Source organism: Dioscorea cayenensis, chromosome 12 (genome assembly GCF_009730915.1).
Source record: "Dioscorea cayenensis subsp. rotundata cultivar TDr96_F1 chromosome 12, TDr96_F1_v2_PseudoChromosome.rev07_lg8_w22 25.fasta, whole genome shotgun sequence".
NCBI classification, from domain to species: domain Eukaryota; kingdom Viridiplantae; phylum Streptophyta; class Magnoliopsida; order Dioscoreales; family Dioscoreaceae; genus Dioscorea; species Dioscorea cayenensis.
Genome location: NC_052482.1, coordinates 3,806,648 through 3,820,826, shown reverse-complemented (window position 1 = coordinate 3,820,826; position 14,179 = coordinate 3,806,648). Strand labels below are relative to the sequence as shown.

General features: G+C 33.4%; 2 protein-coding genes across 3 annotated transcripts; one reads left to right on the top strand and one right to left on the bottom strand.

The window, feature by feature from the left end:
- Positions 1–3,597: 3,597 nt before the first annotated feature.
- On the bottom strand, positions 3,598–9,385 carry LOC120273346. 2 transcript variants are annotated; one of them, XR_005540502.1, is made up of 8 exons: positions 9,066–9,385; positions 7,622–7,701; positions 6,680–6,740; positions 5,923–5,980; positions 5,705–5,762; positions 5,110–5,182; positions 3,988–4,162; positions 3,598–3,891 (listed from the first exon to the last, which is right to left on the bottom strand). XR_005540502.1 is itself a non-coding variant. In XM_039279971.1 (7 exons), the coding sequence occupies exons 1-7, from the start codon at positions 9,369–9,371 to the stop codon at positions 4,070–4,072; spliced, it is 729 nt and encodes a 242-aa protein (XP_039135905.1). In that variant the 5' UTR covers positions 9,372–9,385; the 3' UTR covers positions 3,898–4,069. The 2 variants fall into 2 exon arrangements, 1 of the variants encoding a protein (XP_039135905.1); XM_039279971.1 differs by lacking the exon at positions 3,598–3,891 and having other exon boundaries at positions 3,898–4,162.
- A 1,438-nt stretch (positions 9,386–10,823) lies between these two features.
- Positions 10,824–14,179, top strand: LOC120274167 (UPF0603 protein OsI_019212, chloroplastic). Its single transcript, XM_039280938.1, has 3 exons — positions 10,824–11,326; positions 12,895–13,087; positions 13,707–14,179. Exons 1-3 carry the CDS (start codon positions 10,904–10,906, stop codon positions 13,952–13,954), a joined length of 864 nt encoding a protein of 287 aa, XP_039136872.1. The 5' UTR covers positions 10,824–10,903; the 3' UTR covers positions 13,955–14,179.

Sequence of the window (14,179 nt, the reverse complement as noted above, 5' to 3'; positions counted from 1 at the left end):
TAGATATCTAGTTGTCTATATTTCTTATGTGTTCTCAATATTATTCAGGATATGGTAATTGCTTGGTGTAGATAGCTCTCCAGTGAATGAGTGGCATAGAATTCCAAATGGATTAATGCAACATTTGTGACTCTCTTCATCAAACAAAAATTATTTGAAACTATGATAGGCTAATATGTGTTTAAGATGCTATTATTAGAAAGATAATACTTACTTATTAGAATATTTTTACACTTAGTAACTTCATCGGTCAACTAGGAAAGCTGACGTGGAAAGTTGCCAATGACGTAGTGAGCCACGTTAGCTTGCCGTTAATGCCATTTGTCAGAAGGACTTGATTGGAAGAAAATACATAGTCTAGGGACGGGATTGAAATTTTTTGAACTTCAGTGGCCAAAATAGGAACAACTCCATAGTTTAGGAACTATCTAAGTAGTTTACCTTTATATATATAATTAATTTTAAAATTATAGACATTAATAAATATTTATTATTTTAAAAAATTAAGTTTAATATTAAAGTACTATATTTAATTCTTGTTAGTATTAATTAAGTCAAATTTTGGTAAAAATTTTCTTCTTACACAAAAATATATATATATATATATATATATAACTCTTTTAATCACCTATCTTATTTTCTAACCAAACATTGGGGTTTTTTTGTTTTTTTTGTATACATGCCATTTGGTTTATGGAGTATGTAGAACAAATTTTCAAAGATACACAAGCAAAAACCTTATATTTATTTTCATAGTTAAACTTCATATAATTTTATTTCAGTTCTTGAACTTGAAGGGAAGTGCATGAATGATGGTGAAGGGCCTAAACCATGAAAGAAATGAATGATTCCAATTATTATTCAAAATTGAATCAAAATGAATATTTTGGTATTTTTAAGGACTAAATGAATATTTGCTTCGGGGACAAAAATGCACTCAAAGTGGAACCCATTTTTAGACCAAAATGAATAATTTTATGTTTAAGAATTAAAAATAAATTCTTATGTATAATTTGAAAACAAAAATGCACTCAACATAATCATACAAATACACAAAACACTTCCTTCTCCTGTAATTAAAACGACAAACACCGTAAAAAAGACAAATAACTACAGAGATATACCGATTATAATAGCTTAATAAATGACTACCACATGCACCTAAAATGATATATCATGGACCATATTCTCTACAAGTATAAATCTTCTGTCATACAACCCTGTAGAAATGAAAAATACGACTCGTCCTTGTTAGATTTTATATTTTGGTACTAGTGGGCCCTATATGGGCTTTATATGGGCTTAGGGGTCTTACACCAAAAAGTCTCAAGACTTGAGTGGGCTTTAACTTCTATACCTATATATAAACCCATTATAGTTCTATTACACAACCGATGCTGGTACTATATTTCCAACACTCTCTCTCAAGTTCAATCATGCGGTCGAACTCGCAGCACTTAGTACACCGGAGGTCCGTTTATCAGGACTTGTACACTACTTTGTGTCTCAGAGGTCCTACATACATGGACTTGTACACTACTTGTGTCTCAGAGGTCCTATTTTAACTTGACTTGTGTTCCTTCTGGAACCTCAGAGGTTTTTTTACTAGGTCCCACTATAACTTGTCTTTTTTTTATCAGAATCAATTTTTTTCCCCGAAGCTCTGATACCATGTTAGATTTTATATTTTGGTACTAGTGGGCCCTATATGGGCTTTATATGGGCTTAGGGGTCTTACACCAAAAAGTCTCAAGACTTAGTGGCTCAACTTCTATACCTATATATAAACCCATTATAGTTCTATTACACAACCGATGTGGTACTATATTTCCAACAGTCCTTTATAAGAGATCTATACCATGATCTAATAAATAATTAATGAACAGTACTATACAATACTAACAATCTAATGAACAATATATAAACAATATTGTTAGTTTGTTACACTATGTGAGTACAAAATTTTGACATCACACCTATCCACGAATTGCATGAGTACCTTACCACTTGTACTGAGCTAGTGTTGGCTAACACACTTCTTATTTTTTTAAGTCCAAAATGGAAATGCTTTATATATATATATATATAAATTAAAAAAAAAATTGTTCTATAATTCAAGCCTCAAAATGCACTTATACCACCACTGCACACACAAAAGTCTCAAAATGTTCTATGTGGAATTATAACTTGTAGAGGGAGTCTGTATGCAAAATACTCACTTATATTTTAAGGACATATATGCAAATTTTGTTTATATTCCGATAGGACGTTGAGAAAAAAGATCATATATTCTCCCTTCACTAGCTTTGTTTTCTTTTCTTTTTAATTTAATAATAATAGTTATTCTGATTGATCACCAACGGCTGATAATTCTTGGAAGGAGTTGTAAGAACAATGGAAAGATAGTCATGATTTTTTTTTCTTTTTCCCTCCTTTTTTTCCCCTTTTTCATTTTATTATTTTTCATTTTTTTTTTCAAATATTTGAGAAGGTTTAATAAGAGCATCTAATGCTGCTAAGGTTGCTTTTGATTCAATTAAAAGTTAGACTTTGATGTATTATTTTTAATAATTTTAATTAATAGATGCGTTTTCCATATGACAAATATATTTTTTAATGATCTAATCTTATTCGGTTATTCCCTTAAAGCATATATTAAAGTTTGATAAAGAAAACTTCTATTTAAATTTTGCAACAATTAGAAAATTCTTATTTTAATTTTCCTTGTTTTTAATGTAATTCTATTAATTTCCATATCAGAATGGAAATTTTATTATGAAAATATTTTAAGTGTTAGATGCAAATTTTTCACAAGTGTGCTTCCATGTTATTTTAGCTTTATGAAAGAAAAAAAAATTGACAACTGTTTAAATTATAAAATAAATATTTCTGAAAAAAAAACATACAGACTCACTACATAAAAGGATTTTTGGGAGAAAAATAAAATAAAATATATATATGGACAGTCAAACAATAATTTAGATACTCTATTTAAATCACTATATTATTAAAATTTTCCATTAAATCACCTAATTTAAGAATTACAATTATTTTGATCAATGACACTTAAATAAATAGTGCATAGTGGCAATCCACATCACTCTTATCTCGTTACGTCAGCACTTTCATGTGAGTAATAAAGTTTTCTTTTGAGTGGATTATCATGTCAGGTCATTGTTAATGCCGTAAGCACCCCATAGCTAAAATAACTGTAATTTTTAAGTTTGGTGTCTAATTAAAATTTATTATAATTCGATGACTCAAATAAAAATACCAAATAATTAACTAAATGTCTTTGTATTTTAACAAAAAAAAAAAAACAAATCCAAAAGGACATTTAATTAACCAATGCTCAACAATAAATTATCACTAACATTTATATGCATAATTTTTATTTTATGATCAAAATACCCTTTCTATAAGTAAAATACCAAAAAAAAAAGGGTATATCAGTCATAAAATAAATTAAGTATATAAATAACACAAGAATAATCTCTAAATATGATATGGGTGTTTTTTTATAAATGGTATCAATTTCAATATTTAAATAAGACAAGGGGTTATATGCAAAAGACCATTGGAGAATCACATTCCCCCATCTTCTCATCTTATTAATCACATATTCAAATCACAACACAGCATAGCATATTAACTTTACATTAAAATCCATTCCAAATTGAAATTATATAATTCTGAGAATACTTTTAACAATCTAAGATCAATTGACAGAAAGTAATTTGCATAGGAAAATCAGATTCCAACACCAATTAAAGTCAATGACAATTATTGACTAGTCAAAATGATACTCAAAATTTCACATACCAGACTCTGAATCCAATCAATCTAATTCCAATTGAAGAAAGAACAGGGGTTGGTGTTGAATCAAAGCTCCTGAAACATTCAATGTAGCATAATAAAAATTGAGCAAAAATTTGGGCACTAAATCCAGTTTCTGAAGATTTAACTCAGAATGTTGATTGATTTTACTTGCAGGACATGAATTTCATCAGATGTGGCTTTGAGGCGCGGTTGTTCGATCTTTCCACATTTATTTTCTGAATTTTTCAGATTATAGAACTGAGAGAGAGACCGCAGCAGATCGTAGCTCGACACCATCATTTTCCCATTTTAGCTGAGGAGCAGTAGCTCCAGCAATATAAGCCTACAAGGGATACAACAAAGCAAAACATATCAGTGATTATTGTGTAAAGAATAAAAATTAACTCAGCTCTTCTTGCATGTAAATTCAAAAGGACTACTGGTCCCTGAAGTGGATCCGATCTTATATTTTGATCTCTAAGTTAAAAAATGTTCATCTTGGCCATCCAAGTGAGTATAAAATGTTTGATTTTAATCCTTAGTCATCCTTCGTGAGTCCTATGGTAGTCAATTGCTAATGTTGTGACTTAAGTGTTGTGTCACATGGTCCCTGTAACATTAGAAATGATCATATGGATTTGAGCTATGTGGAAAAGCCGGCACAGGGACCATGTGACACAACACGTAAGTCACAACATTAGCAATTGACTACCATAGGACTCAAGAAGGATGACTAAGGATTAAAATCAAACATTAGAAACGATCATATGGATTTGAGCTATGTGGAAAAGCCGGCAACATGGCATGGCATGTAAGTCATCACATCACTAAGTAACTTAGTTTGTGCCATGTGGCTCATGAAATGTGACGGAATGACTAAATTTAATATTTGTGCTCAGTTGGAGGATCAAAAGAAACTTTTATTATTATTATTATTTTGGATATAAGGGACTAAAATGAATGATCAACGTCCACCACCTAAGGAAATAGTTGTGGCTTAACCCAATACAAAATGCCATACACCAATCCTGCAGTTTGAAATTTGTGATCGATCCATTCATACACCAACACTGCTGCATAAAATTTTTGATCTTTTATTTACTCAGTTCTTTCTCAATTGTACACTGGCTAAAATCTATCGAGGATTTCATCTTGTTAATGTGAAAGCTTACCAGAACATCTGATAGCCCCATTGAGAAAATGCATGCGCACAATAATAAGATGTATACCATAAACATTATTTGACAAAGAGGGAAAAAACAAGAGGGCCATTAAAATATAGATGTATACCTTGCCACTGTTAATAGTAGCCACTAAAGCAACATGCTGGTCTTCCAACCCAAACTCGTAGAAGTAGTAACTCCTGAAAATTAAATATATTTGTTGAGGAAGAATAAAATTCGAAGCATAAAAAAAGCCGCACAGAGAAAGATTACAACAGCAATATGTAGCATTATCATCTACAAGTTTTTACCTATTTGACTTAGTTTCATACATAGTAAGTGAGATTTCATATTCTTGATGGCTTTCTCAACGAGAAAGAAGTGTAGCCATGAACCATTCATTGAAGTTCCTGCTGGATCATTACTCAGTAGTCTTCAACAAATAAAAACCCAGTTTTTCCTTCATTGAAATTTATGCATGGGTGTTTCCCGAATTGGTAGATTTATTTTCTTAAAACAAAATAAAATAATACTTTTTGTACAGGGTAGACTGGATAGCTCACCAAATCAACACACACACATTCGCGCGCACACACACACATAAAATAATAAATAAATAGATAATCAGAGAATTGGAGAATGTTTGAACTCTTTTTCCTATTTGAACTCAACAATACTTACAGCAAAGTCTGAGATTTATTATCAGTTTTGTTATTTGTTACCTTACAGTCTCATCTTCCCTGATTTTTATAGTCCGTGCTGAGTACAAATTTGCACCACCTGTGAAGAAAACAGCTATTCAAGTGTTCAAAACTGGATAAATGCAAAAGTAAAGTAAATGATGTTACTAGTTCTCACATGCCATAAACCAGGAAACAAATAGTGATTATAAAAAGTAAAAATCTCAATATTCAGACCACAGTGCCTGCGTGAAACTTACCAGGAACAAATATTTTGGCCGCCTGCTTCAGTGAACCTATATCTGTAATATCTTTTGCCTGTTCACATCAGCATAAAGAACAATTGCATTTGAAGAATCTATAAATAGAATTCCTGATCTGACATTTCCAGCTCACAAAAATCTCTATGTATATAGTTTTTGCACCATATGTCATCTTTCTGCTTTTCAAAGCTGACGAAACAGTTTACAATCAGGAAGCAATGTTCTATAAGAAATGATTTCTCACTCGTCAGGAGAAGCAGTCATGGCAAATCCAGCAAATCATGAAGTGGCTGATTGTAGAATTCATGGAAAAACAGCATAATGCAATAAAAATTTCAGACTAAATAGGACTTATGTATTAAAATTCCTGAAATCCCATAAACTTAACATGCTTGAGCAACCCTAAACTTAGCATGCGCCAATGGTTATTTCATAATTCCAAAAGGGGGTGTTTGGTTGAAATATAAGGACACGGGGTTAAGAAAATCTTTTTCAAATATTGGATTGGAGGGAAAACTTTTATTTGATTTGACTAAAGTTTGACTTGATTAATACTAATAAAAACTAAATACTTTTAAATTAAATTTTTTCTTTTTCTAAATAATAATAAATATTTATGAATATGTATAATCTTTTTCCAAATTAATAATGGTTATGCAAATGGCATACAATTTGTTTATGGACAATGATCCTCAACTAATGTCCAATAAGTTGTTTAGCAATCACAGTTATGTACACAGCATCACAACATTACCTCAAGGAAGGTGATTTTAAGTTGATTTGATGGTCGAATCACCACGCTCACAACTTCTGATCTATATCAAACAAGAAGTACTAAGACAATATTTAATAGCTGTGCATTTAATTAGAAGTTCATAACTAAAGCAATTAGGAACATAAAAGCTACTCGATAGCACCATAACCTTATTAAGATGGGGTGATTTATCTCTGAAACTTTTAAACTGCATAGAATTAACAATATGAGACAGTTACTAAACTATTCTAGATTAGGAAAACTCAATATGGTTAGGTATAAACTAACTTGCCGTTGACAGTTGTCATATTTGGTAAACATTCTAGCAACCTTCTACAGTTGATATTTATCAAGTAGAACACAGTTGTGGCTTTCTCTGCCATGAGGTACCATATCAAACTTCAATATCCGATTGAATAATAAAGTAATGGAAAATAAAAGAGGCCAGCAACAGAATGTGGTAAGATTTGAAAAGATGGCTTAGGAATTCTTGAATCCACAGTCCATCTGAGCCACTATTCAGCCCATTCTTTTTTGTTGTTAAATGTATTATTACTACTACTATTGTTATTATTCATCATAAGCAAAGCTTTGCTACTTGAAGAATCTGAAAACAAAAACGTCATCTGCCGAATTTAGAACATGTTGTTCAACTCAACTTGCAAAATAGAAATAAATATGAAAAATTTGTTGAACCAAGACAAAGAGTGTGAATAGTACAGTTGACAGAAGAACTAACTACATTGTGAAGCAAACTGAAAAACCCAATTTATTAGGTACAAGAATCAATATTTGGAAGGGATCTTGAAAGATTATTTGGAGAAAATAAATGCTTTCTCCTGTGAAATGTATGATTCCAATTTGCTTGGAAGACCAATAATAGTCAATATGAAATAATAAATAACTACAAGATAACAGGGATGAGGGATCAAATGAGATTACCCATCTGGAGATGCGAACCGAGCTGCAAAAGTCTTTGGTTTTGCTTTATCACCATATAGTGATAATCCAGCATTGAAATCCTGTGATAAGAATGAAAAAAATCAGGATGAAGTTGTAAGACTCAATGGATTGATACAAAAAAAAAAAAGATAGATGACATAAGAAATTTGATAGATTTGAAGATGAATCAATAGCTAAAACAGCATTTTGTATACATGAGAATAGATGAAAAGGTTATTGAGAAGAAAAAAAAAAGTTACAAATACTGCAGCAGACATTGTCCCCAATTATGCTCAAAAGTGATTCGAAGTTTCAGTTATGTTAATCTATGCTTAAAATAGTTTCCTTCTAAAGCCAACTTTATATTTTGCCAAATTGAATTCAACCATATTATGAAACTCAATGACCTATGTCCTTATTTATGCTAAATTAGCCTGCGGATTTAACAAAAACAGAATAATGAATTAATGAAAAGTCATGCTCCTTGAAGGAACAGCTAGAATGAGCAGTTGGCTAAGATAAAAAAGGTTAAATGGATGGCCATTAAATGGGATGGCAACCTTCTGTGCAACACACCTATTTTCATCACATAAAGGAATACAATAGTCAATGCCAACCAATCAAAGGACAAGCAAAATTCACTGTTAAAGGAAACAAACAAAGGTTATGCTTTATATGGCATGATCAAAGAAAACCAACGTACACGCTGTCCTTAGTGAGTATTGCCATGTGAAGAACATAGTTTCCTCCTCTGTTACTCTGTATCTCTGAAGTCACCAACAATCCTCCCATTACTGAGTCATCCATTTGGGCAGGAGAAAGCCAAATTTTATTCATAAATTGCTCCATGATATGAATTCTAGACAAATAAAAAAGTGTAGCAAACACCTAGTTAACTAAAGACGCCATCTTGAGCTCCTCTAGCGCATAGTCATTGCATTAACTAAATGGTTACTACAGAGCCCATGCTTAAAGGTATGTCCAAAAATATTTCTTTGGTTTTCTACAAAAACAAACAAAAAGAACAATTTTTGTAATCTATTCCTAAAACTTTGCACACAAAAAGAATCTTTAGCTATTCAGAAGCATTTAAAGGTATGTCCAAAAATATTTCTTTGGTTTTCTAAAAAACAAACAAAAAGAACAATTTTTGTAATCTATTCCTAAAACTTTGCACCCAAAAAGAATCTTTAGCTATTCAGAAGCATTTAAACACAAAAGAATGAGATCACCTTAAACCATAAACATCAAAAATTAAGATTTCCAAGGAAATTTATATTCACAACCAATTTCCCACACGAATGATCAACAAAAGAATAAACCATCAACAAAAAAGAAAAGATCTCCAAGAAATAACAGAATCATAACTAATTTCATCATCAAGCATCAAAAACAAAAAAATTCCACTAAATCACAGCAAGGAAAATAGTATCCATTTCACAACCTCAGGTTCCATAATATCTTCAAACTGAGGAGGGACGCGAATGGAGAAGCCATCACCATAGAACTGGAACCACGACTTGGTGCTGGAGATCCCAGGGAGGAGCGGCTTCCGTGGAGGAGCGACCTCCTGCTCGGCAACGGATAGGGCTGGAATTGGGTTAGAAATCACGGGTAAGGCGAGGGCGACAGCGAGAGAAACCATCGATGCAGCGGCGTTTCCAATGGCGAAGGATCGCCTTGAAGAGCAGTGGAATTTGGGGCTAGGGTTTTGTGGGGGTTTTGGAGGACAAGGCAAGAGAGAAGCCATGGCGTTGGAGATGAAGCATAGAATGGCGATATGAATGAGTGGAAGTGACAACGGTCTTATGGATTTGGGAAAATTACTTAAAACCCCCTAAACTTATCTTAATTAAAATTAATTTTGGAAAATCACTTAAAAAAAATTTGGTTCACGAAATCTTACATTACTAATCCGGAGTAGAATTATGAGAATGTGTTTACTAAAATATGTTGATAAGGATATATCTGATTTTTGTTTCGTCAACAGGACATTAATATATTTTAATAAAATATTCTTAATTAATAAGTGTTAAATAAATTAAAATTATGACATTTACTACTATCAATATTGAAAGTTGGTTAATAATAAATATTTAATATTATTAAAAATAATTTTTAATATTAAAATATTTAATTTTTTATTAATATATAAATGTTAAATAATTCATTTAAAAAAATTAATAATTAAATCAAACTTTATTATTTTAAATAAATATAAATTTTTCCTCTAATTTAATTATTTAATATTTAAAAATTTAACCTCAAATGTTTTTTTTTTTTACAAAATGGACAAGTCACTAAGTCAGGAGCATGCACAGGGCCGCGGATTGAACATCTAACCATGTGCCCTCACCTGGAGACACGGGGCTTGGGTGGTAAGTCCAAACCCACGTCAGGGACCCGGTACCACCACTTACTGTAGGAAAGATTTAAACTGGAGGCAATAAAATTTTCTTATCTCAACCTTAACAAGTGAGGCGCGGATGGATTTGTCATCATAAAAAACCCCAAGGGGTGAAGTTTCATCAAAAACGCACGAGTGGATCGGGAGATGACACGGAGCGCGCCCGTCCCGTCGTGGGACGTCGCGCCGGCGCCGCCGGGGCCGTCCCGGGCGACGGCGGCATCCCGGCCCGGCCCCCGCCCCCATCGTTTGGCATCACATGAAAACCCCCCGGGCCAAGTTTCACGGATTTTGGATGATCGTAGCCAATGTTCGATCGGGGGAGTATGCGTCGGCGTCGGGGCGGCCGGTCAGTCGACTTTGGAATCTCGCCGCATGTGGCTGAACTATCAGCTCATTCACACCTCAAATGTTTTTTTTATCTCCAACAAAATATTTGAAAATTTTTTATTTTTAAAATTTTTAAAAATTGATATTTTGGGAATTATATTGAGTATAATAGATAAAAAAAAATCACATTCCCCAAAATATAAAATTACCATCGTGAAAAGCCCCTAAGTTTAGCTTAATTAAAATTAATTAGGCAACAAAACGAACTAAAGTAAATTCTAACATTTCCAGGGATCAAAAAAACATTAAAAACTCAGAAAACTACTTGAAAGCCCCTAAGTTTACCTTAATTAACATTAATTCGGCAACAAAATCACCTAAAATAAATTCCAACATTTCCAGGGACCAAAACATAAAAACCTCTGTTTCATGACCGTTAACCTTATCCAAACTAAAAACCAACCATCCAATCCAAAGAAACCAAGAACACCACCTCCTTCTTCTTCTTCTCCTTCACTCCCATTCTCACTCCCACCATTCCATCAATGGATCCCATCCTCTTCTCCCCTTCCTCATCCTCTCCTCTCCTCCTCCCTCACCATTCCCTCCTCTCTAAGCCCCCTCCTCCTCCTCCGAGAATCCCATCCCTTTCCAATCCGATCTTTGCATCCCTTTCCAAGCACAACCATGTCTTGTCTTCTCAAAAGAGCTGGATTTCTCACCTCCACCATGGATTGGCCGCTCTCGCTCTCTCCATGGCTGTCAATTTCTCACCTTTCTCAATTGTTGCTCCTGCCTCTGCTTCCGAGTTTGATGTCCTCTATGAGCGGCCGCCTTCTGATTCCTATCTCGTTGATGATGCCAATGTCCTGAGCCGTGTGACGAAGTCCGATCTGAAGCAGTTGTTGTCTGATTTGGAGTCCAGGAAGAACCTCCACATCAATTTCATCACTGTTCGCAAGCTCACTGTATGAATTTCTTTTTATCATCATCGTCATCATCATTACTATTATTATTTTGGTGCTTGGATTTGAATGCACGCTCTTTCTTGTATGAAATTTTAGTGATGGCTTGTAGTACATATCAGTTATTGTAAAATAGTGAGAATTGAATTGAATGTGAGGAACATTGGGGTTATAGGAGAATGTTCATCTTATTTAAGACATAATTTTACAATAATGCTAAGTAATTTTAACTTTTTTTTTTTAATGGGAATCAAGTAATTCATGGTGGAGTGAACATTGTTGATATGAAGCTGTTATTTTCGGATACAAAATGCTGGAAGAACCTCCACATGAATTCCACCACTCTTCGGTGCTCACAAGCTTAGTGTGTTTTTTTAATTCTTTTTTCTCAATTTCTTATGTGAACACAATCTCTTTCTTATTTGCAATTTCAGTGATGGATTGTTGTGAGTATCAGTTATTGAGAATTGGCAAGAAATGAATTGTATGTGAACAAGGTTGGGGTTATTGGGGAGTGTTTACCTTATTTATGGACATAATCATACAATATTTTACTAAAAAGTGATTTTGACAATTTTTATGGGAATTATGTAATTCATGGTGGAGTGAACACTGTGGACTGTTGTGAGTATCAGTTATTGAGCAAGAAATGAATTGTATGTGAACAAGGTTGGGGTCGTTGGGGAGTGTTTTCCTTATTTATGGACATAATCATACAATATTTTACTAAAAAGTGATTTTGACAATTTTTATGGAAATTATGTAATTCATGGTGGAGTGAACACTGTGGACTGTTGTGAGTATCAGTTATTGAGAATTGGCAAGAAATGAATTGTATGTGAACAAGGTTGGGGTCGTTGGGGAGTGTTTACCTTATTTATGGACATAATCATACAATATTACTAAAAAGTGATTTCTGACATTTTTTATGGAAATTATGTAATTCATGGTGGAGTGAACACTGTTGACTTGAAGTAGTCGTTTTCTTATTCAGAGTCCAAGAGGTACCTCTGCTTAATTTCATCACTGTTTTCAAGCTCATTATATGATTTGCATTCCTTTTATTGTTCTCATCGCGTTGAGTGGAATGCAATCTCTTGTTTTTTGGATTTTTAACATAATGTAATTCTGCATGTAGTTTGTTTCGAGTGAGTTGATTTGAATGCACTCTTTCTTCTTTGCATTCTTGCCGTGTTGGACTTGTGCATGATGCATTTTGTTTATTTGGGTGATGGATTGTACTAAATATCAGTTATCCACAATTGGGAAGAATAGGAATGAATGTGAACTAGGTTATGGTTACGAGGGAATTCTCACCTTATGTGAGGATATAGCACTATGCAATAATACAGATTAATGAAGACAATTCCGAGAACTGTTTGATATTCTTTAACACTATAACATATGAGGTCATCCATGTCTATTAATTGTTATAATTGCCTGTGAAATAACTTTTGATAATTCTTAGGTTTCCATGTTTATTTGGCAAAATTTTATTTTGAAGAAGAAAGAAATCCTTAACATTGTCTTCAGTTAAACTTTTGGAATTGATGTTGGCCTTCATCTTTTAGAGCAAGGCAGATGCTTTTGAGTATGCCGACCAAGTGTTGGAGAAGTGGTATCCCACAATTGAAGAAGGAAACAACAAGGGTATTGTCGTGCTTGTTACTAGTCAGAAGGAAGGAGCAATCACTGGTGGACCTGCATTCATTCAAGCTGTTGGAGAAACTGTTCTAGATAATACTGTATCAGAGAACCTTCCAGGTAGGCCATTTGCTTTAGCTATGTATAAATCCTTAAACATTGTTGTGAATTTTATAAACCTGATTGGAAACAATTTCTCCATACCCTCGGGACGATTCTACAATTTGATATATTGAAGCCTGACGGTAAGCTCATAGCACAAATTCTGTGTGACATAGTAGATTTGGGCTCATATATTTCCCTAAGGTGAATGTTCAAATTAACTATCATTCCCTTGGTGCCTAAATGCCATCAAGGAAGGCATTTATTGATGTCAACATTTTGAATTTTGCCTCCTTTGTTGCATAATTCAAAGTACTCTAAACATCTGAAAAAAAGGATATGAATGTGGTGCATAGTGATTGAAAAATAATTTAAGCTTTTGTGAATTTTACATTGCATACCAATGTAACTGAATTTGAGCAAAACAACATGTTTTTGTTAAATGCAAGCTTAATGCCTTTGGGCTGCCAGAATGACAGTAGTTAGTGAGCACTATTCATTGGCTGCATTCTTTCTTCTTAAATTTCTAGAAAAAATATATCCTTGCTTCAGGTTTTAGTACTCTGCTTGAGATTACCTTCTTTTCTTTGGTTGATTGTACTATTAGATAATTATTTTTTAAGTTCATGTTTTGTAGTGTTGGCTACTGAGGAGAAATACAATGAAGCTGTGTATAGCACTGCCAAGCGTCTTGTTGCCGCCATTGATGGACTACCAGATCCCGGCGGGCCAAAGTTTAATGAGAACAAGCGGGAATCAAACTTTAAAACGAGAGAAGAGACCGAAGAGAAGCGCGGGCAGTTCAGCCTTGTGGTTGGGGGATTGCTTGTGATTGCCTTTGTGGTTCCTATGGCTCAATATTATGCATATGTGTCGAAAAAGTAGATGTTCTTTGCACATGTCATGCATTTTCTTGTGCAGAGAGGAAATTGGTCCAGAAATTAGGACCTCTTTGTAAGGGATTCTAGTTTTTACTGAAGTATTGAGATGTGTACAAATGAGTTTTAATTCCACGTTGTTGTGATGTTAAGCATTCATTGCATGTACAAAATTGAGGGTATTATTTTGATGGAGGTTCTTGAGTATGGATTACAAACTTTGCTGTGATTA

Excerpts from the sequence above, each read along its gene's own strand:
- LOC120273346 (XM_039279971.1), bottom strand. The coding sequence starts at position 9,371 with ATGGCTTCTCTCTTGCCTTGTCCTCCAAAACCCCCACAAAACCCTAGC. Across the intron at positions 6,741-7,621 it reads CGGTTCGCATCTCCAGATGG|ATCAGAAGTTGTGAGCGTGG; the intron begins GTAATCTCATTT and ends TGTTTGATATAG. Across the intron at positions 4,163-5,109 it reads CTACTATTAACAGTGGCAAG|GCTTATATTGCTGGAGCTAC; the intron begins GTATACATCTAT and ends TATCCCTTGTAG.
- LOC120274167 (XM_039280938.1), top strand. The coding sequence starts at position 10,904 with ATGGATCCCATCCTCTTCTCCCCTTCCTCATCCTCTCCTCTCCTCCTC. Across the intron at positions 11,327-12,894 it reads TCACTGTTCGCAAGCTCACT|AGCAAGGCAGATGCTTTTGA; the intron begins GTATGAATTTCT and ends TTCATCTTTTAG. Across the intron at positions 13,088-13,706 it reads TGTATCAGAGAACCTTCCAG|TGTTGGCTACTGAGGAGAAA; the intron begins GTAGGCCATTTG and ends CATGTTTTGTAG.